This window comes from Peromyscus californicus, unplaced genomic scaffold, assembly GCF_007827085.1.
Source record: "Peromyscus californicus insignis strain IS unplaced genomic scaffold, ASM782708v3 Scaffold_24__1_contigs__length_46423439, whole genome shotgun sequence".
NCBI classification, from domain to species: domain Eukaryota; kingdom Metazoa; phylum Chordata; class Mammalia; order Rodentia; family Cricetidae; genus Peromyscus; species Peromyscus californicus.
This window is the reverse complement of record NW_026294535.1, coordinates 24,161,319-24,185,287: the sequence shown is the minus strand read 5'-3', so window position 1 is coordinate 24,185,287 and position 23,969 is coordinate 24,161,319. Positions and strand designations below refer to the sequence as shown.

The following is a 23,969-nucleotide window of genomic DNA, read 5'->3' as shown; positions in this document are numbered from 1 at the left end:
TGAGAATAGTCCCTATAAGTGCGTGTGAGTGAAAACCTAGTCCCCAGTTGGTAGAACTACCTGGGAAGGACTAGAAGGCATATCGTTGTTGAAGGAGGTGTGTCACTGGGGTGGGTTTTGAGATTTCAAAGAACTTGTATCAATTCCAGTGTCTTTCTCTGTTTTTTATTTATCTTGTTTGATTGTATTATCTTCTTTCAGAAAATTGTGCTTTTTCCCTAAAGAGAGACTGAAAGGGTGTGGATCCAAGTGGGAGGAGAAGTTGGGAGGAGCTGAGAGGAATAGGGGGAAAGAAAAACATAATCAGAATATATTGTATGAAAAAAATCTATATTCAATAATTTAAAAAAAAAAGAAGTGGAAGAGGCACTAGCAGAGAACATCCTGTAGAACAATGAATTTGAGACAAAATTTCATGATTTGTAATATTATGGTATTATATAGTATTTGCTTTTATGAACATTTAGATTAATTTCAAGAAAATATATAGTAACATTTTGTTTCATCATCAGTTAGTATGAAATTAGAGCTAGCCACGAATTTTTTTGTTTTACATTTCTAAAGTGTTTTTTCGAATAAATATTTTGTAATATCATATGCACCATTTTTTAAATTAATAAAGTATCCATTTAAATGATGTGATTTTATAACATGATTGATTTGGGGGGTGATGTGAGCTCTCAACTACTGCTCACGTGCCATGTCTGTCTGCTTGTTGTCATGCTTCCAGACTTGGTGGTCACGAACTCACCCTCTGAACCTGTAAGCTTCAATAAACTCTTTCTGCTATAAGTTGCCTTGATCATGGTGTCCTATCACAGCAAAAACAAAATTGTAACTAAGACAGTCACTGTACACAATGATGTTATCCAAACTCTTGCTGTTACACTAATTTTTTTCACAGAAAATAGCCAAATTATAAGATTGTTTTCTATGAATCTTGTTTTCTTCAGCAGCATAATTAAGGTTGCAAATACCCAATCCAAGAATTAGCTAATGTTCATTGCTTCTTAGTGACATTATCTATTTTACCACTTAATTCTACCAACTGCTGCTTTATGATGAAATTTAAATTATGAATTAAGATGTTTTTAAGCACTGATAATAACATTGTCTCTTGACACTCATTAATATAAACTTTCTCAATTTTTTTTCATATTGTGTTCATCTAATTTGTAAATGTTTTGAAGTACTCAATTAATTTCACAAATTGATTATCTTAACTTGCATTTTTAGTGTAAAACTTGAAAATCATGCAAAATAATAATGAGAATACGAAACAAGAGACTACAGAATGAATTTTTAAAAACTAATTTAAAAGAGAGCATGAATTTGAAAGAGAGCAAGGAGGGATACATGGAAAGGTTGGACGGAGGAAAGGGAAGGAGACACGATGTAATCATATTATAACCTCAAAAATAAAGGTCCAAAATTCAAAAGAATACATTAGTAAATAATGTCAAAGAATGCTTTCAAAATGTCCTTAATATTCTTGCCAAAAAGCAAATAATTTATAAGTAAAAGAGTTCATGAAATTAAAGATGTCAAAAATTGAATGCAATAGGTTTTAATAAGCTGATTTAGCTTTTATATGAAATATTTTATACTTTATATTAAATATTTTAACTGCTACTAGTGCTCATTCACCATTTCTTATGGAAAGAGGAAGAAAGGGTTATTTAGGCTAATCTTTTAGCTGATGCCGTTCTCAGTACCCCTCTTGTCCATACCTCTCTGTTCCATTAAAAACTCTTCTTCTCAGCCAGGCAGCAGTGGCGCACGCCTTTAATCCCAGCACTCGGGAGGCAGAGCTAGGTGGATCTCTGTGAGTTCGAGCCCAGCCTGGTCTACAGAGTGAGTTCCAGGACAGGCATCAAAACTACACAGAGAAACTCTGTCTCAAAAAACCAACGCCCCCCCCCCCAAAAAAAACCTCTTCTCCTGTTCTAATTTCATTATGTATGTGTCTTAAATATATGCATATATAAACCTAGATGTCACATATGAATAAAAGGAGATGAATTATTTTTCTGAGTCTGGCTAATATCAACTGATTTTTTTTGTATGATTATATGCAGCTTCATCTATTTTCCAAAACAATAACATGATTTCATTCTTCAAAAAAAGTTAATTTTAATGCCAAGTACATATTTTATAAAATTTTCTGTAAAACTGTAAGATTTTATGTGTTCCATTAAATCATGATGACCTCATGACTAAGCAGTGTTATTATCCAAAATTTAAAGAAAGTGAACTCTAGGAAAATTTCAGTTGTTAATAGCTATATGGACTTAATGCTGGAACCATATTACAGACCACTTGATTCATTTCAAAAGACATGACCTTAAATATTATTCTATTTATATTTAGGTGAGTCTTCTTATTTATAAAATATTCTGAAAATAAATAAGCAAAATTATGGAACATACTGGGAAAGTTTTACATGAAAAAAAGAGTTTAAAATGTATTTGGAAAGTGAATTTTGTATCTTAATCAATCAATTTATGATGGTAATTTATACACATCTTAAATCAAAGCTTTTTTTTTTCCTGTATACACTTAACAGAATCATATGCTACTGAGACTTCAGAGTTAAAAAACAAAAAAAAAAAAGCAAGTTTTACTCAGCATTATTAAAGTCTGGTAAAAACTGGGAATTCAGTCAGGTATGTCAAATGATTAATGAATAGTAGATTCATTCATTCATTTACCCAAAAAGTAGTGGCATCTTCTCTAGACATGTGTTAGTCTATGTGTCAATAAACAAATATAAAGGACTAAGTAAAACGGTATGGTAGTGAAGGGAGGTGAATGAAAAACTAAATATAAGACAGGCACAGTAGCATTAGCACACTTAGGGGACTGAGAGAAGAGGCCAGAACTCTGGTTGCAAGGCTGAAGGCAGCCTAAGACAGATTTTTGTCTTGGAAGGATCACACCAAAGTGAGAAAAAAAAAAAAGACCTCAATGTGGTATAACAAGGAAATTAGGACCTGGACATAAATATCAAATGGAAGGCTAGAAGAGGAAGACCAGCAAAATGGCTTAGTGAGTAAAAGCACTTGGGGCTAAACCTGATCATCTCACTCTGATCCCTCTGCATTAGACGAAGTGAGAACTGAACCCTGCAAATCAACTTCTGACCTGCTCAAACGTGCTGTGACAAACACAGCCTATTGCCTCTCTCCTCCTCCCCTCTCTCTGTCTGTCTCTGTCTCTGTTTCTCTCTCTCTCTCTCTCACACACCCATACAATAAATAAATAAATAAATACATGTAATTCAAAAACTGAAAATAAAAACAGGAGGTTATAGCTTGAATAAGATTCAGGGATGATATTCTTGGATGGAGTGAAGGACAATGTAAGTTTCCATGTGTATCTGAGAAAAACAAGCATATACAAGAAAGCTCTTCAATACTTAGGGGAGCATGTAACCTGAGGCACAGCATAGAATTCAAGAGGTTAGTAGTGGAAGAATCAGGAGAAACATAAAAACAAGTAAGTGCACAGCCTCAAACGGTGTCAAGTCTACACATCTGTTTCTAAGGGCCTCATTCATTCCACCCACTTACAATGCTTCATCTACCCTCTAAGTGGATACCACTTAGCCAGAGCCCTCTCATGAGAGCCAAAGCTGTGTTTTCCAATTTTCAGTTAGTCAACAACTGAATTTACCACATTGTTTTCTAAGTCTATTTCTCCATACCCCTCTCTCTTCTACTGGGAATGATGGAATCTACAATGTTGCCTTGAACTCTCCTGTCTCCTGTATTTAGAAGCTTATAAAATTCATTGAACATATTTCTGAATCATTTTCCCATCTTAACATCCTTGCAACCTCTGCAATGGCCTAGAACCTACATATCTAGCATCATTTTATAATCTCTAGCTACTGTACTTAGTGTATTAAATGCTTTCATTTAAATACCACCTACATCATAATTTCAATTACCTCCTCTGTAGGAATATATGAAACATGAAGTGATTTTAGACAAATTTAAGGAAAATATTTTCTCAAGCCTGAAAATATTATAATAGCTTGCTTTTATGGAGAAGGACTAATAATTAGGTCATCACCAATGAGTATGCAACAAAGAACAAAAGCTCTTCTTTTCTATTTATAATCAAGTTGATGCTTATCTACATATTGCGTCTGTAAGCTAAGCATATGAATCATGTGCTAGTGACTTCTGAACAATGAAGTGCATGGTTCTTTGTGCAACAAATGCTCTGACAGATTTCTAAGCAGAAACTTCTGCAAATGAAAGAGTTGTGATTGATTTCCTAGTTGGAGCCATACAGGTCATTCACTTGTTTCAGTGTTTAGTCTCAGTGACACAGAGCACAATTAAATATTGAGTTAAATATTTCATGTGTTAAATATTTCATAGTGAAGTATTTCATATGCCTTCAGTGTCTAAGACATAGGTATAGTAGCAACTTGATAAGGAGAAAAACAAACTAAGAAACCAAACATTTTTCCAACTAGGAGAAACTGTCCTTAAATATTAAATGTGGAGACGCAATGTAACTAAATATATGGAGAGAAGTTAAGAGGGTGAAATCTGTGTGAACCCCTGGAGATGGGGTGAGGAGTGGGGACAGGGGACTCAGCGGTGTTCTGTTGTAGAACTAGAGATGAAATTGGGGTATTGGATTTGGAGGACCCGAGGGAGAAGTAAAGATCTGTAATTAGGTTATCTGCTTCTCTAGCGGGAGTGAGTCAAGTATTTTTAATTTTTATTTTATTTCATCTAGCATCATAATACATCACACACACACACACACACACACACACACACACACACACACACACACACACACTCATTCATTTATCTAAGCCCCCAACTTCAACAGGCACTTCCTGGGAACCTGCAGACCATTCTAGCCAGCAAAGCAGATAGGCCCATTTTATATCTTCATCTTTCTCTCCATTCTCAAAGCCAAACCCACAGTCTCATCCCAAGCTCTGTCGAAGACCTCCTGCTTCAGCTTCTCCTTACTCTCTGTCCCCATTCCCAGGCATTAAAAAGATCCTGGTGGAACATCCTGTTTTCCTCCTTCCTGTGGAATCTCTCAGCTCCTTCACCATAGCCCATCCCCATTTCTAAGTATCAGTTCCCAATACCAGAACTACTTTTTACCTGGAACCCCCAGTGGCCACACCTATCAAGATCCCAGAAGAATATCCGACCAACCACCACCCAGCCACCACACTCTACTAAGAACCAGAGAGGGCAACAGAAACTAAGGAACAGACCACACACCCAACAAAGACAAGAATATGTATATTCTTCCCAAACCCAGATGCCTAGATGCCAGTACAAAAACACAATCAATACCAGCCAGGATAAGATGTCTCCAATGGAGCACAGCAAGCCTACCACAGCAGACTCTGTGCATCGCAACAAAGCTGAAGCACAAGTAATAAACCTTAAAATAGCCTTTAAGCAAGGAGGCGCTTGGTCCTGCCTCAACTGAATGTACCAGGTATAGCTGTCCCCCTATGGAAGAACTCACCCTATTGGAGGAGGGGATGAGGGTGGGGAGAACTTGGGGGGAGAAGGAGGGAAGATTGAGAGGGGGATCTGTGGTTGGTACGTCAAAAGAATAAAAAAAAATAAACAAAGAAAATTAGATAGCTATAATTATAGTTTTCCTTAATTATGATGAAGGTCAATTACTTATGAAACTTCAGACTCACCAAGATAAGATATGTAATTGAATGTTTTCTCTGATTTTGTCAAATACAAATAGACTAGATAGTGTAACAATAATTCTTGCTTGATAACTGTTTTGTCGTATGTAATTTTACTATGTTAAAGTTAAAACCTTCCTTTTTGATTAGACAGAAAGGGGAAGATGCTGTGGGATGATCCTTCTGTACATTGTGAATATGTATTGCTCTCATTGGTTGATAATAAAGCTGTTTTGGCCTATGGCAAGGCAGGATAAGGTTAGGTGGAAGAATCAAACTAAGGACTCTGAGGAAGAGGGGCAGAGTCGAGACAGATGCAAGCCAACTGCTTAAGAAGCAAGATGCCAGAGAACTAGGAAGCCATGGACCACATGGCAATAAATAGATTAATAGATGTGGGCTAATTTAAATGTAAGAGCTTTTAGTAATAAGTTGGAGCCATCAGCCAAGCATTTATAATAAAAAAGTCTTTATGAATATAATTACAGTTCCTTAATGTGGAAATGAATAAATTTCTTAAACAAATCTATATAAACATGAACAATGAAAGGAAATGTATAAACTAGTTCAAGACATAAGAGTGTAAACAGGATTAATAAAGAAAACCCAAACTGAGGGAAATTTGAAAATGAAAAATTTAGGAACCAGAACAGGAATGTCAGAAGCAAATCTCACCAACATAATACAAGAGGTAGAGGAGATAATCTTAGGCACTGAATACATGATATAAGAAATGGATACCTTGATCAAAGAAAATGTTAAACCTAAAAATAAAATCCTGGCATAAAACATCCAGGAAATCTGGGACACTATAAAAAGACCATAAATATAATATTCTAAATATAATAGAAATAGAGAAAGGAGAAGAAATCCAGGTCAAAGGCACAGATAAATATTTTCAACAAAATCACAGAAGAAAATTTCTCTAACCTAGAGGAGATTCCTATCAAGGTACAAGAAACGTGAAGAACAACAAATAGATTGGACCAGAAAATAAAGTCCCCTTGGTACATGATAATCAAAAACATTAACTGTATAGAACAAGAAAAAAGAATGTTAAAAGCTGTAAGGGAAAAAGATCAAGTAATGTATGAAGGTAGATCTATTAGAATTTCATCTGACTTCTTAATGAAGTCTCTAAAAGCCAGAGAGGCCTAGAGAGATGTTCCACAAACTCTAAGAGATCAGAGATGCCTGCCCAGACTACTATACCTAGGACAACATTCAGTAATGGTAGATGGAAGACATTACACACACACAAAAATCAAATTTAAGCAATATTTATCAACATATCCAGCCCTATAGAAGGTGCTAGGAAGAAAAGTCCAATCTGTAGAGGTTGACCACACTAAGGAACATACTGGAACAAATAATCTAAGATCAACAAATCAACACACACACAACACAAACTGGACACACAGTACCACCACCACCACTACCAACAGGAATCCCAAAACACTGCTTAATGTTACCTCTCAACATCAATGATCTCAATTCCCCCCTTTTATTAAATACTCAGACTAACATAAGGTATTTGAAAACAGGATCCATCTTTTCTTCTGTATCCAAGAAACAAACCTTAACATCAAGGATAGACATCACCTCATGATGAAGGATGGAAAAAGATAATCCAAGCAAATAGACTCTAGAATAAAGCTGCTGTGTTTATTTTAATATCTGACGAAATGGATGTCAAACCAAAACCACTCAGAAGAGTTAGGAAAGGACACTACATACTCATTAAAGTAAAAATCCACCAAAAAGACATTGCAATTCTTAACATCCATGCACCAAACAGAAAGGCACCCGAGTTCATAAAAAAAATACTACTATGACATCTTACACCACATGTTTATCCTCAGGCACTGACGGTTTGAAACTTCAGTACCCTGTCTGTACCATTTGTAAGATCATGCAGACAAAAATATACAGAGAAATGCTAGCATTAACCGATGCTATTACCCACATGGACCTAACTCATATTTACAGAAGGTTTCTCCTGAGGACTGAAGAATATACCTTTTAATCAGCATGTCATGGGACTTTCTCCAAAATATACCACATAGTTAGATCCAAAGCAAGTATGAACAGATACAGGAAAATTGAAATGACACCCTATAGCCTATCTGACCACTGACGATTAAAGGCAGATATCAAGGACAAAGGCAAGCTTACAAATTCCTGGAAACTGAACAACTCTACTGAATAAAAACTGGGTCAATACATAAGTTAAGAAAAATAAGAGACTTTCTAGAATTAAAGGAAAATGAATGCACAACATACTCAAACTTATGGGACACAGTGAAGACAATTTAAAGGATTTGTGTATTTCGTTTTTACAAATTTATTTTCTCCAGTTCCCTTTATGCTGGTTCTCTTGTTCCATAAACCTGTTAGTTGCTATGGATATGCTGTACTGTCCAACCAAAATACTTCCTTTGATGTATCTCCCACTTGCCATCGGGAATGTGTACAATTGGAAGATGAAGAAAATTCCATTTCTCTCGGTTAGCTGAATTTATCCAGTATTACAACATAACCCAGTAGACAAGGAGAGTCTTTTTCCCATGATTAAAATAAGGTTAGGTCAGCTTTCCCTTCACCTTTTTGTTGTTGTTGTTGTTTGTTAATCATACAATTTGTGCAAAACATTTTCCTAGGTATTCCCAGATACACCTTAAATTATCAATGAAATGTTGTATGTGACCCCCAAACACAAAACTAAGGTTGGAATCTCAGGTAACAGAAAAAAAAATGTACAAGATCTGGCATTTTTCTAAAAAACTTAGAATTACCAAGTCAGAATTTGTTTGATTATAAAGATATGTTATACACACCAATTACCAATGATATCACCAGAGTGAGAGCTCTTAAGGCAATTGAGACTTCAAGACTACTCATTTTCACCTCTTATAGATTTCAGATGCTAATCTCATCTCTTCAATATGAAAATATAGTTCAATCAATTTCAAATCCTCTAGCTTGATGAAGGGTGACATCTACATATGTCTTTGAGTATAAGAATCGGTATTTAGAGTGAAGTTGGAAATTATAATATTTTAGGAACGTGGTTGTAGTAGGGTCTCCTCTAAAGGTCCGTGACCTAAACCAGCCCTGACTAGTTGGCTGGGTTTTATGGTACAAGGAATGAATTCCCACCTATTGAGTGAGAATAAGACAGCTGGTGGTTACCCTAAAATGAAAGGGCCACCATTGTACTATTGGGAATGTTTTGATGGGTGATCACTATTGTGGTTTGTAGGTTTTACAGCTGGGTGTGGCTATTGGATGCTGTTCTCCATGTGCAACTTACATATGACTTTCAGGTTCTCTGAGAGATAGTTCCCATGAGGAAGCTTTTTAGTAAGTTCTAGCTCAGTTTCTCCACGTTCTGTGTCCTAAATGTGGTATCTTCAGCAGTAGGGTCTTACCTTCAAGTTCCGTTAGGCAACCAAGGTTAAGTGCAATAGTACCTCCCCTGTCGTCAAAGAAATGTCTTTGTGTAACAGGTGGACTACAGAAATCCACAAACTGGTCCGAATGCAGAGAACAACTGACTGTGGGGGTTCCCAACCCCAGTTGATATGTCCACAATGCCACCCTTATACCGAATGCTAAGTGGAAACTGAGAAAGAGGAGGCTGAAGGACGGTGGGAGATACAGGACCAGAGTGCCTGCTAGTCCACAATACCGTCTAGACATGACAAGAAAGCTATACCCAAGAAATCCCAGGAATATAACTTCCTAAACAAGACCGGAATAATGACAACACAAGCTGTCACTGTGGGTGGTGCAAATCTCTCAAGGCTCTGCTACTGGATGAAAAGTTGTCAGCAATCAGTGGTTCTTGAGAGAGGGAGAATTAATCTTTTCCAGGGCTCACTCTCCTAATATCATTACTCAATCCAAAACGGTAAGCCTTATGCATATGAGCAATATTAAATGGAGTCAGCAAGCTGTATTTATACGTATATACTTACATGTATACATGTATACATATAGGTAGATAAATGTAACAATAATAATTAGATCATTACTAATGAATTTGAGGTGGAGTTGGATGGGAACACAAGAAGAGTTGGATGGCAGAGAGAGGGGGGTGGAAGTACAGTGTTTATGATTGAAATCCTCAAAAATTAAAAAAACTCAATAGCTTCTCTAGATTAAACACAAGGAAAAAACTCAGTGAAGAATGATAAAGAATATAAAGAAAACTGTCCAAATGGTATTGGCTAGCTGCTACATAATTACAATTACATATCAATAAGATGGAAGATTTTCTTTGTTCGTTTGTGTAACCATTACATATGTAAATAATCTAAGTTAATCTTGTGTAGAAAGGCCTGGCATCAAACACATTTTCATGTATCAAAATGAACTATCTTCACCTGTTTTTCCCTACTAACCTTTAGTCACGCTGCAATATCTACCTAAGCATTCAATAGTTGATTGTTGCTTTTTTAATAAATTGTCACTGCTTACGAAACAGAGATGTTGTTAACAGCCATGTGTTAGAGGCAAATTAATAAAACGGGACACAAAAGCAGACTAGCTTCTTCAGTTGTAGTACGAACAGGGAGAGGAGACTCGAGGAAGAGCATTTAGCACAGTGTGGAAGCATTCATAAAAGCCTTATGGAAAAAGATGGCTTTTGAGATGAGTTTTTAAGAAAACATCTTTCCACTGCGCAAAGGCAAGAAGAAAAGGAAACACAAAATATGCAATTTTCTGGTAAAGGAGAACTCTGCATTACATGTGATCTAAAGTGGCAAAGGGCACTTGAGGACAGCCTAGGAAGACAGACTTCATCCCTTAAGAAGAAGGCGTGTGTGAATTAATTCGACCACAGAAATGAGAGGTTACCCTTTTCATACTCAGAGGGAAATGTGTAGCTCTGGTTTTCTGTGTATGTTAGGATACCAGAAAGTCACTTCCACACAGGCTTGTCACATAATGCTATAAATGTTGGAAGTGAATGGCAGGAATCATTCTTCTACAAGATAAATGAGTCAAATACAACTGAAGTTAAATTCTTTTGATTTGAGAGGTCTGTGGCAAATTTCATTTTTTTTATAACAGCACACTGGTTTTGTTCTCCATAACATATTACAACGACTTCTGATAAATAAAATATGTGACTGCAGAAGAAAGAACAATTACTGGATGAAAGTTGTTAAAGTCTAGGAAATGGGGAGAGTCATACTGGACACAAGTATTCTGGAATTAATAACAATGTCTATGTGCCTATCTAGAAGTTTTATCAGAGTACATGCATGGTTTCATTTACAAACACAGATTTGGAAGGGACATAATAAAATCATGCCAGAACACGTTTGTGTGTGTGTGAACACAAAATTAAGAAGAATTAAGTGGATTCTCATATGTTTATGTACAGATGGCGTGTGTGTGTGTGTGTGTGTGTATGTGTGTGTGTGTGTGTGTGTGTGTGTGTGTGTGTGTGTATATATATATATATATATATATATAATTTTTATTAAGATATATTTCCCACTTGCACACATTTGGGTATCATAAAGTTTTCTATAATATCACCATAGTAACATTTGTTTTTAAATTTTGACCATCCAAGGGCATTACAAGAAACTATGCTCTAAGAGTTTAGTTTGGGCCCAATAAACATAATTTATAAACTGTGTGTTGGCATCATATAGAATCCAGTAACCTCTGGACAGAAATATGTAGACACTAGTATATTCATAGTAACAGAAAAGTGAGAATTCACATGTAGAAAAATTGATTTAAATTGTGTTATATATTCTGCACAAAATGTGTTTGCATGCATATGTGTAGAAGTCTGAATATATTATACTAAATTAAAATGCAATGAAAATAAAATCTTGATCCTAGTATGTATTCACACTTCTCATTGGTCACCCCTTTACCCTTGAAATTATTAAATTAAAATATTCTAAATGATACTCATAAAATTTGATAACATAAACTCCCCAAAATAGTAAGAATAGTATAGATTCTCCATGAAGAGATGAAGCTAAAATTTTATGTTATTCATGCTGGAGTGTCTAAATGTCCCTGCATGTCTTACTTTTGTGGTGGCATAATTTTAAGAACGTCAGCTCTGAAACCCCAATTCCTTGCAGAAGGTTTCTCTCAGAAGCATAAGGCACCACTTCAACAATAGTTACATTCTGAAAGTTTAACTAATCTCTTCACAAGATACCGGTTTTATATATGGTGTTCTTTTTACAGCATTTTGTTTGGTTTCATTTTTTACACTCCTCCTAGACCAAAGGAAACGTCTTAAAAAGAGGTTCTCACGCAAGTAAAATAATGATTTAATTCTTCCCTTGGAAAGTAAAAATAAAGATTCACTATCAAGCCTTTATCTCGGGCTTTAGAATTATTTTATCTACCACAGAAAAACCAAACAATAGCCGCCAAAAGAGAAACATCCAAACTTAACACATTGCTCGTTACTGCGAACTTCAAGATCACATACCATTTTACATGATAGGAAAATGTCGGAAAAGTGAGTTTGTGTTTGGCATGATTTATGCTCTGTCGAATAAGAAGGCTTATACCCCACTATGGTGTCGCATCAACGAAACATTATTCCTCTGTATTTTCGGAGAAAATCACCTGCAGAGGAAGGTGTGTCAGCAAGATCTCTATTGAAGGAACTGCAAAAAGCCTGTGTCACGACTGAGCGTGGGAGACTCACTGACCCTTCAACTTTGAAACATCGGGGTGGAATACCTCATGTCCGAAGCTGCCTGCGCAGCCAGCTTCAGGTTATTGTAAAGAGTGTTTATATCTCAGTGCACAGGGAAGTAATGCTTCTGTGCACGGCCTCAGGGCAGTGGCATTTTGAATCACAGCCACAGTGAGCAGATCATCCCGGAGAAGAGAATATATTTTGGAACAACACAGACACACACTATCAGGAGACATCAGAGCAAAACGGGAGAGGTGACAGGATCAAAAATAAAGGGAAGAGGAGGGAACAACTGGATCCACTGATTACAGTTTGCAAGAGCAAGAAACTTCTAGAAAGCCAATGCTCATTTGTACAGAACTCCCTTCTAACACCCTAATTAGCTTTACTATACTTTCCCTCTATATCTTTGCATTTATCCCAGAACAACAACAGCAACAACAACAAAAAAAAAAAAACAGTAATTAAATGGAAGGCTTTGAAATTTTTCATAATATAACCAACGCAGTGAGAAGAGGCCCATTGTCTCTGGCAGTGACTATAACACAGAATTATAAAGTCACCCTTAGTACTGAAAGATACACCTCTGAGCATTAAAACGAAGTAAAATCTGATTTGGTTCTGAGTTAAGCATTTTCTCCATTGAGAACTGATTTATCCCCGGGTAATTGCGACATATTTGGCAGGCAACACCTTTGTACTTTATATAAATCATTTTGACTCTTTGATAACACAGAAAAATCTATCCTAATTACTTTCTACTTTACCTCAAATTGAAAAGCATAGTAAACATGGCACTTAAGCCTCCTGTAATAGGGATTGCTTTTTCATCAGTCATAACAAAACTAGATAACAGGCATTATCTTATGCCATGTACATGAAAAATAGCAAATTCTTCTTAGCTGAGGATTTAGTTTGTAAAGTTCCATCTATGTCTTTAAATTCTCCTCTGTGATACATAAGGAACAGAACTACACAGCCTTCACCATATTGCAGCCATAAAAACACCAGGCACAACACATCTCCACAACTTTCAATGACAGCACGATTGTTTAAAATCCCCATGAAACAAAGTATTCACTATTATTTAGCTTGAATTCACAAAGATGCCATCCCATTTCCACAGTTAAAAACAGATTAAGTTGCATGCACGTTACCCACTCAGTAGACCCACTTCACACTTCCACACTTTCACATTTCCTTCCATTATTTCTCTTTATTAAAAGTTTGACTGCATATTAACTCTCTAAGTAGTGAAGTCATTTAAAGCACACTTACTTGAAAAGTGTAAAACCGGGTCCCATTAGGAAGATGCACTTTAGGGGAGCCAGAAACGGTGTTCATATCCGAGAAAATCATTTCTGATCACAGAGACAATATAATCCACAAGGAGTTACGGATGCCGAGCTGAGAGCTTAGCGTGCAGATAAATCCGTGCATGCATTGAGGGAGACTACCGGGTAAAATGAAATCTGTCCCATCCTTCTTGGATACACAGGAATAGCTTTTAAAAGCTTCCTTCTGCGTTTGACATCAAAGCTGAAAAGGCATCAGCTACTGACCTTTCATGCAGCTAGTTCTTTAAAACGTAGAGTGTTTCAAAAGAAAAATAAATAAATAAATGAAAACACAGAAGCAAAGCAGCAAGAACCAACGATAAACGGAGCTTGTGCAGAATCTGGCAGTGCTGTGGACCTGCCCATCTGTTCTCAGTGATAATCACCTCCCTCCACCACAGTCTCGCAGAGTGATTATGCTAAATATCCTGGTTAACCAATAACATAGAGTTTCATTTCAGGGAAGCATGCACAGTGTTATTCAGAGGACCTCTTCTGACGAACGTGGAGCTTGCTTCACACGCTGCTTAAAGCTGTGTTTAGTAACTGGAGACTGTTTTTTTTTTTTTTTTTTTTTTTTTATCACTCTTGCTTTTTTATAATCCTCAGTCTCTCTGGTTCCCCCAATCTTTTCAGTGCTATTAGTTTTTTGTAGAGCCTTTATAAAGTGAGAATTCTTTCAAATAGATCAAAGTAGGGTACAACTAGCTGTGATGCTGGGAAGCAACAGATAAAACCCTCCAAATCTCTGTAATGCTAGGGAATATTTACTAATAAAATTCAAATCTTTCTATCTGAACTATTAAAAAAACACAAATGATATATGTTTATTATCCAGTCCTTTCTACCTTAGCTCAAAAAAAATAATATTGATAACACCTAAAAAGTCACACATTTCTTTTAATTAAGCTTATTTCTTACATAAAGCAGTTAATAAATGTATTTATACAAATTGGCCTTTTAATGGGAGATTCAAAAGTGTTCGTAAGCACTGAAATTATTTGTTAAACATGCTTATTTTTCTATGTCTTTAACCAATTATTCAGTCTGTATAAAAGATCAGATTTGGATGACTCAACAACTTTTTGAGGTAAAAATAAATGTTCCATTTACACATGGTTCAAAGGTGGAGATGTCAGGGATAAAATGGTATGAGCCCAGAGGCTGTCTTAGCAAAAAAAATATCTAAGTTTCAAACAGTTATACATCATCGAGAACTAGGAACCACCTACCTTCAAGAGACAGGGCATAAAAGGATAGTGTAGAATCATAAACTACTACCACCAGGCACATACATAATATTAGTACTGGATGGGGAGGCTGAGGCAAGAGGATGACCGTGAGTACCAGGCTATCTTAGTCTTAAATCAAGATCCCATCTCTAAAAAATTGAAATAAAACAAAGAAAGGCATCTTTAAATTATTATTTGCTTACATTCTCAACACTGGGGAAGCAAATTGGGAAACCGACTTTTTTCGTTTAGGAGGAGAAAATACCTACATTGTGTTAAAAGGAATTCATCAAAGGTTTGCCAGGACTGAGGAGATGGCTCAGAGGTTAAGGGAAACCCTGGGTAGCACGGTAGCAAGCTGGTCATTCCAGAGGTAGAAAGTAGAAAGGGTCTCCAGAACGAGTTGCCCAGAAGACTAGTCATATCAGGGAGCTCTAGGTTGTATTAGGAACTGCTGCCTCCGTGAGGATGACTGCCAATATCAACCTCAGGCTTCCATACGCAGGGACAGATAGACACACACACACACACACACACACATACACACACACACTCACACACACACACACACACACACACTCACACACACACACACACACACTCACACACACACACACACACACATTTACACACACTGTACACACACAGATGTGTGCACATACATCCTACATGTGAAAATGGGGGGGGGATTTCCTAGTCTTCGTCAATTTTAATCATTTATTTATATTTTGTAGACTCTTCTATTTCTTTCCTCCTTCACAATGTTACAATGTTATTTAGTATTTCCTATCTGTCTGTCTATCTATCTATCTATCTATCTATCTATCTATCTATCTATCTACCTACCTATCTCTATTTCTTCATTTTCTGTTTACAGTATTTCAGCTTAAATAAAATTTCCAATATTTCTTATCTCACATCAATAACTAGCTAAATGTATCTATATTACTGCAGGTGAGTTTTAAAAGCACGGCCCTCTGCATATGGGAGACAGTTGTGTACCTTGGTCTGTTTGAGGGGCCCATGGCAGTGGGCTCACGATCTATACCTGGTGCCTCAGCTGCCTTACTGAAGCCTATTACCTATGGTGGGACACATTGCTTACCCTTAATGCAGGGGGGAAGGGCTTGGTCCTGCCTCAATTGAATGTACCAGGCTTTGCTGATATCCAGGGGAGCCCTTACCCTTTTGGAGGAGAGGATAGGATGTGAGTTGGGGGGGGAGTTAGGGGGAGCAGGAGGAGGGGTGAGAGGGGGATCTGCAGTTGGTATGTAAAATGAATTTAAAAATACCTTAAATAAAAAAGTTTAAAAGAGTTTTAAAGGCATAATTTTCAATAATTATTTAAGTACTCATCATATCCTGGATTTTTTTTTGTTCAGTTAATAGTTCTCCCTCTTATTTCTTACCCCTCATGGGATTCTTTCAAATGGGTTTACGATTTAAATGTGATTGTATAGGCTTACTGAATGTGATGATCAGGATATGTGTAAAAATATGGATTCTTGATTCTCGGAGACTCATGTACACAGGAATTTCCTAAACATTCACTTTGTGCTTATCCCTCCCCAGCCAAAAATGTGAACTGAACTCACTTCTCAAGCACAAACCTGAAATGTCTTGGAGATTTAGGTTTCATGGAAAAAAAATGTTCATCGAATCGAGCATTACACAACAATATGTCTTTACATTATACATAAATACATAGTCTTGTATAATTCATGTATTTGATATGTTCCCATGTATATGCCAAATTTGCAGCAACATCAACCTATTTTACTATAGCTATAAATTTCTGAAGACTCTCAGTCAATAAAATACCTTTCTTTATTCATATTTGTTTTGGAGGAAGGGAATAAGAATAGGTTATGTTTTGCTCTTCAAAGAGGCGTAAGAAAGAACCAATAATGACACATACTCATTGTACATTTTGGTGCTTTGTTCCAAATGTAACAGGAGTCAATGTATACAATCCCTCCTTACGTCTTTTTCTATACAGATAGTACTTTTTCATTAAAAATAGATTCTTCTCCCATATAATACATCCCAATGACAGTTTCCCCTCTCCAAACTTTTCTCATCTCCCCAAGGCATCCCTTCCCCACCATCCTTTCCCTCCATTTCCTCTTCAGAAAAGAGAAGTCCTCAAAGAGAGAACCACCAAACACAACAAAACAATATACAACAGGACAAGGCAGAAAGCCCTCATATAGAGGCTGAACGAGGAAACCCAATAGGAGGAATGGAGTCCCAAGAGCAGGCAAAAGGGTCAGACACACACTCTCCAGCTGTTAGGAGCCCAACAAAAACACCAAGCTAAAAGTCATAGCATAGGCAGGGGACCTAGTAGAGACCATTCAGGTCCCTTGATTGTCATTTCAGTCTCTATGAGCCCATGTGAGCCCTGCTTAATTGATTCAGTGGGCCATGTTCTCCTGGTGTCCTCCATCCCCTCTGACTCCTACATTCTTTCGTCTTCTTCTGCAAGGTTCCCTGATCTCTGAGGTGAGGGACCCAATGGAAACCTCCAATTTAGAGTCTCTCTCTGTGTAACCTTAATAATATTATCTCATTGTTCTGGAAATTGATTTGGAAACATATCATTTTTGTTCTTTGCCTGATAGCAACAAGGAAGGTGGTGTTCTGGTCTAGATATTGTCAAGCATGTGTTTTGCCAAGGTTTTGCCCACTGTCATTGTGGAAATTGGGAGCCTTGTACAAATTCGATCATTGGGCAGGGAGAGTTTTGTTCACTAAGAAATGCATCTACTTGGCTTCTATACAGCGTAAAGCAAACAATGAGAATGAAATTTATCCCACCACATTTATACAATTTCCCCCCAAAGATCATCTTTCAGTTCAGGCCTAAAAAACTATGATAGTCCTGGAGAGAATAGTCTTGAGCAGTCTCAGGACTGCTTTGAGTTCTGGGTCTCAGTCCAAGGCTGCAGTTTACAAAGAGTCAGTTTATTCTCTTCTATCAATAATGTTTAAAAGCAACTAGGTAGTACTTGTCCATCATTAAAAATATGCATGCTGAGTTTTAACTTAACAATGGATACATTCATTTTTAAAAGCTAATCTGTTGTGATATTCTAAAATTAAATTCAGCAGGTGAAATAGAAACATCACTGCAATGTAATTGGCATAGTATATTTTTAGAAAAGCAAATGAAAGACAATTAGAAGCTTTTCAAATCTGAAGTCTTTTTTACTCTAATTCCTTTCAGTTTTCTACTCATTCACTTTGTGTTCACCAGAGATCCACAAGCAGAACTCACTTCTCAAGCACAAACCTGCTGTTTTGTGGAGAATTAGGTTTAAGAAATTTACTATGGTACTATTCAAAAATTCAAACATGCAATCATATGAGTGTTGGTTTTCATTCATTCATAAATAAAATGAATGAATTTTGGTATTTTTGTTTACAAAATAGTTCTGTTAAATAAGAGTATATATTATAGATTTGATAATAAATGTAGTATGATTAGTCCTATAGTGTCTTTGATTAGTGATCATATAGGTAATTTATAATTGAGCTGCTTTCCCAAACACTTGGGGTTTCACATAAATCAGAAGAAAAAAAGAAATATTTAAAACTACAACTAAATTATACTTTCTTAGAACTTGATAAGCAAAACCTGAGCTCCAGCATCATTTCTAATGAACTCCCAGAAGTCATCTACCATGTCATTCTGCCTCTGAGAATATTCCATGGCCTTTTAACATCTACGTTACAGGCTTTCATTTAGAATCAATTTTAAAATGCTTCAGAATCTGCCATTATATAGTCTGTTAATACCAAGATTCAGCTCAAAGATGTTGTATAGTACTTCAAAAAAAATTTGTTCTAAGGCAGTACTTCTCAACCTGTGGCTCACAACTCCTTTGAGGGGTGACAAACCTTTCACGGGGCTCACCTAAGACCATTGGAAAACACAGATATTTACATTATGATTCATAATAGTAGTAAAATCACAGGAAGTAGCAACAAAATTCATTAATTTTATGGTTGGGGGTCACCACAACATGAGAAACTGTAAAAAACTGCAGCATTAGGAAGGTTGAGAACCACTGTTCTAAGTAGTTTTGAGTGATTGGGGAAATAGATTAGCAGTTAAAAGTGTGTACTGCCCAATGATGAGGCCCAGAGTTCAGATCCCAGCATCCACATTGGGTAGCTTACTAATGCCTATAGCTCCAGCTCCAAGAGATCCAGTGCCTGGCCTCTTCTGGCCTCTGCATGTGCTGCCACATGTGTGAATATAGACAAATATACATAAACTGAATTAAATAAGTCTTTTAAAAAGTAGCTTTTAGACATAATTTGCTTTGCCTAAGTCATTTGCTCTTATTGCATTCATTTATGCACATGGATATGAAACTCAGAAGTTTGCTATGGTGATGAGAATTTTTGAAACTTAAACAACGTATTATGCAGGCTGCTCATTTTCTGTTAGTTTGTGAGTTTGTAATAAACTCCAAGTTGAAAAGAGGACATAGTAAAAGAAGAATGTGAAGGATGAAAAACTGAGAAAAGACAAGGGATAAAAGGGAAGACAAGCATATTGCTATAATTTCCACCATAGTACTATAGGATAACAAACAATTTTGTCAGAAAGCATTCAATTATAAGTCATGCCAGATGGAGTGAAAGTTGGGGTCCAGATGGACACTGAATCTGAGTTATTCCATGTGGACTATGATAACTCAGTAAGTTATTGCTAGCTAGGTGTTCATTTCCAGATCTAAGAGTATATATCTTTATGTTCATATCACAATTGTAAAGTAAGCAACAAAGATGACCTTATGCTGAAACTAACCATCCTGAATATCCCTCTTGTGGTCAACTATTAGCCAAAAATCACATTGCCTACACTCCATATGAAAGATTCACTCATTTACTAATTTCTCTACCAAATAGTTATTGAGGAGCTGTGAAACACATAACAGCTATAATTAAAATAGAAGTGAATAAGGAATAAGGACATAAACTCTTCATTGTATAACATGAGAATTAGAAATGTCATCCAGCATCCATGTTCAGTATTAGAAGTAAACTCTTGGATTAGAGGGTCCCAAATGATAGACATCTTTGTTACATAGAGACTTCCTTCCAATACCATTGTGTGTTCTTTATAATCCATTGGGCTCATCAAGATTTGTAATCAAGGAAAAATAAATATAGTATACTGAAATAAAAATAAACAACTTTATCTTCCTAGTGGGACACAAATATTGCATGTGGTGTCAGTTCACATTTTGATATTTTGTTTTTCACATAATCTGTTAGGTGCATAAATGTGTGTGTGTGTGTGTGTGTGTGTGTGTGTGTGTGTGTGTGTGTGTGTGTGCATGTGCACGCATACACACACACATGTGCTCTTATCTATACATGTATATTTACACACAGATGCACATACATGTCTCTAGGACAAAATTAGAAAGACCTTAAGTGCTGTCTTCTTTTTTCTTATATTTTATTTCTTATGTTTTACTTAATTTTCTCATTTTCTGAACCATGTCTTCTTCAGATATCTGACATATTGCTGTGCTTAAGGGTCATGAATATCTTTATGCTTAAATTATAAAAATTAATGTATAATATTGAATATTAAGAATTTTATGTGGTTGCAATTTCTTTGGTCTGTTTCTATTTTATGGAAATTTTTTTTCATATAGTATATTCTGATTATGATTTCCCCTCTCTCATCTCCTCCCAGATCCTCCTCATCCAACCAACTCCAAGGCTTTTGTCTCTCTCTCTCTCTTTTTTGAAAACAAAGAACAAACACTCCAGAACAAAACAAAGCAATCAGAAAAACAGAGGGAAAAAAGCAGTTGGAACATACACATGTCACACACACGCACCAAAAAAAAAAAAAAATCCAAAATTGGAAACCATAACAGGTAAACAAAAAGATAAGTAGGATAAAAAAAAAAATGACCAAACAAAGCATTATGAGACAAAACATTTCCAAAATGTTGTGGAATATTACCTTAACAAGGCAAAAGTGTGTTACATTTGTTTATGGTACATTTTTTTAATGATGTAAAGATGCCTAAGGCACCTGATCGGTCTGATAAAAAGCTGAATGGTGAATAGTTAGGCAGAGGAGGGACAGGTGGGGCTGGCAGGCAGAAGGAACAAGTAAGACTTAGAGAATAAGAGAAAAGTAAAAAGGCCCAAGGCAAAACATAGATGAAGAGCAACAGGTTAAACTAAGTTATGAGAGCTAGCAAGAAATGAGTCTAAGCTAAAGTCAAACATTTATAACTTATATTAAGTATCCAGGTCATGATTTGGGAGCTGGTTGCCAGCCCAAAAGAAAGGCCTGTTACACGAAAATACCATTGAGTTCATTTTGTGTAGGCCATCCGCTACCGGTCACAAGGCTTGCCTTTCAGGGTTATTTGTGTATCTTATAATCTATTTAAAAAAACAAAACAATTTTTCTTACCAAATGGCAGCCAATTGGAAATAGCTTCAGGGTTAGGGATAGGGACTTGTGTCTACTTCTCCTTTTTTGTGTTGGGATCTTATCAAGCTAGGACTTCTGTATATTGCCACACTCTCTGAGTTCTTATGAACTTTAGTCCTATTGTGTCTGGAAGGTACTGTTTCCTTGGTGTCTTCCATTCCCACTGGTCTGACAATCTTTCCACCTCCCCTTCCTTATAGTCTTCTGAACCTTGAGTTTGATGAAGACATCCCATTTGGTGCTGAGTGTTCCAAGCCTCTCACTCATTGATCCTTAGTTTTACAAATGCTAGTTGACTTGAAGCATGTTATAATTCTATAACTTAAAATTTTATTATATTTCAAGTGTAACTCATTTTCTAAGTACTTCATCAGTTAGCTTTTATATATCTTTCATTAAAACTCCAGGATTAAAGACTTCAAGTTTCTTATAGTAAAACCTCAATAGTCTTGAATTATGGCTTTACACATAGAGAAATATGAGGCCTACTGTACGGCATAAGAATCACATTTAAAACAATATATATTAAACTTAGGTATATACCATGTGTTTTCTTATATAGTATGGCTTATTTACTTATTCATTTATTTTGAGTGGTATCAGTTATTCAGCCCAGGTATCACACATGCTAGGCAAGCATTGTAACACTGACCTATATCTCTACCACTGCTTTTACTTTTAAGAAGTTTCCAGGTTGGCTTTGGACTTACTGCTATAGCCCAAGCAGCTCTTACACTTGAAATACTCCTTCCTTGGCTTCCCAGCTGCTTGATTCTAGGCTTACACAATGAGGGTTGCCTTTGATGTTACTGACACTTTTAAAGTAATTATGTATTTCTGACCAAAAAAGATCTAACTTCTTCACTGAGTAAATTTGTATTTCCACATCATTCACTGTATATGTTCATCATACCCTTATTATATTGGAGTACAACAATCTCTGGTCTACCACTTAATGTGGAGCTTTTTACAACTACAAATGTTGTTTATAGCTAATGTTTGAAATATAATAGGTACCTCGGTGTTGAAAAGTTATGGATTCCGTGGAATTCTGAGTGTGTCACTAAGAAAGAGCAACACTCTATATATGGTAGAAAGCTGGCATACAATAAGCATTTGGAAAATGTTTGAAAATATTCTTCTGTCTATTTTCTTACTCTTTTTGTGAATTACATTTAAAATTAATTCTCCCATTTAACTCATTTAATAGTCCTAGTGATTAAAACATATTTACCTTCAGATTCTTGTAACCATTATATATTAGACCCGACATTTACAATTTTTGGTAAATACACTATTTGCTACAGAATAGGCAAGATTTTGGTGAATGAATGAAGACAAGAATAATTAAGTATTGTCTGAATATTAGTCCTTATTTTAGTAAAAGAATACATTAGTTCCAATTTTCTTTAAGATATGTAATAGGTTATGGTATGTATAGAAAGGCAACCATTTGCTAATCTATGTGCATCAGCATCTCTACCTGTACATTCAGAGAAGTTCATTTCTCTGGACAACAACAAAGCATTAGGGAAATTGTCTCACTGCTTAAGATAAATAAATGTTCTGGAAAAAGCAGAGGTTCTTGTCTTCTATATGTGAAACACTTCATTTGTACCATTTCCTAAGTAAGAGATGTAAATGAGGAGTAGAAGCAAAGAACCAAAATAGTCACCAAATCCACAGAAAGAGCTTTGGATCATTCACAGTTGGTATGAAATATAAATCTTTGTTCATAAAGATAGCCATTGAAGTGGATGAACATTACATTCAGCATCCCATGTGTAAGAAGGATCAGAATATTATAGAAGGAAAACTGTGGACTAAACTAATGCCATCCTCGTGCCATTTTTTTTTATTATTCTTCAGGACCTCTACAGCCACAGTTGCCATGGTAGCAAGTACATTATTTCCTGTTTAATTTTACTTTTCCCAAGAATTTTGTTCAGAAGATAAAGCCAATCACTGTCACGTTCTTTTTCAGATGAAGAATAATGACAGTAAGTCAATAGCTGCGTTTATCAAAGGACATTGTATGCCATTGTGTTGACCTCAAAGGAATCCTCATGAAGGGATGTTTCTTCCTTTCTAATGTATATGAAAAGTTGTTTGATTGCAATCATGCAACTTATTTAAGATCACATAGCTGAAAGGTTGTGAAGCTTTGTCATTTAAAACCCACTGTATTTGATTGCAAAGTATCCTGTAAATAAAAATAAGTGCTTGGCAGTCCTTTTCTGAGAAAAAAAAAAATGATTTGTTTGAAAATATAGGAAAAATTAGCAGATTCTTGATTAATTAATGCATATTATATATAAAATAATTACTAAATGTCACTGTATCTGATTAAATTCTTACTTTTATTTTATGGGATTATTCAGATTTTCCTAACTCATTAGATGTGGATTGTTATGAGTAAAAGGAAAGAATCGGGGACTTTTGTCCTTAATAGAGATTCACATTTTAAGATTAAGCTGTGGAAGGATAAAATAAAACTGCATTCACATGAGACAAGGAGTGTTTTAGG

At 36.0% G+C, this 23,969-nt stretch overlaps 1 protein-coding gene across 20 annotated transcripts in view; it reads right to left on the bottom strand.

Annotated features, from left to right (window-relative positions):
* Ppfia2 (PTPRF interacting protein alpha 2) overlaps positions 1-23,969 on the bottom strand; it is a 461,179-nt gene that overhangs the window by 278,287 nt on the left and 158,923 nt on the right. For 4 of the 20 annotated variants that reach the window (XM_052753268.1, XM_052753271.1, XM_052753272.1 and 1 more), the window contains exon 1: positions 13,671-14,089. The exons of 14 other annotated variants lie outside the window; for them this stretch is intronic. In XM_052753268.1, the coding sequence (XP_052609228.1) occupies positions 13,671-13,751 (81 nt within the window). In that variant the 5' untranslated portion in view covers positions 13,752-14,089. Of the gene's footprint in view, positions 1-13,670; positions 14,090-23,969 lie in introns of those variants that run through there. 2 more of the 20 variants (XM_052753270.1, XM_052753269.1) reach the window with 2 other exon arrangements.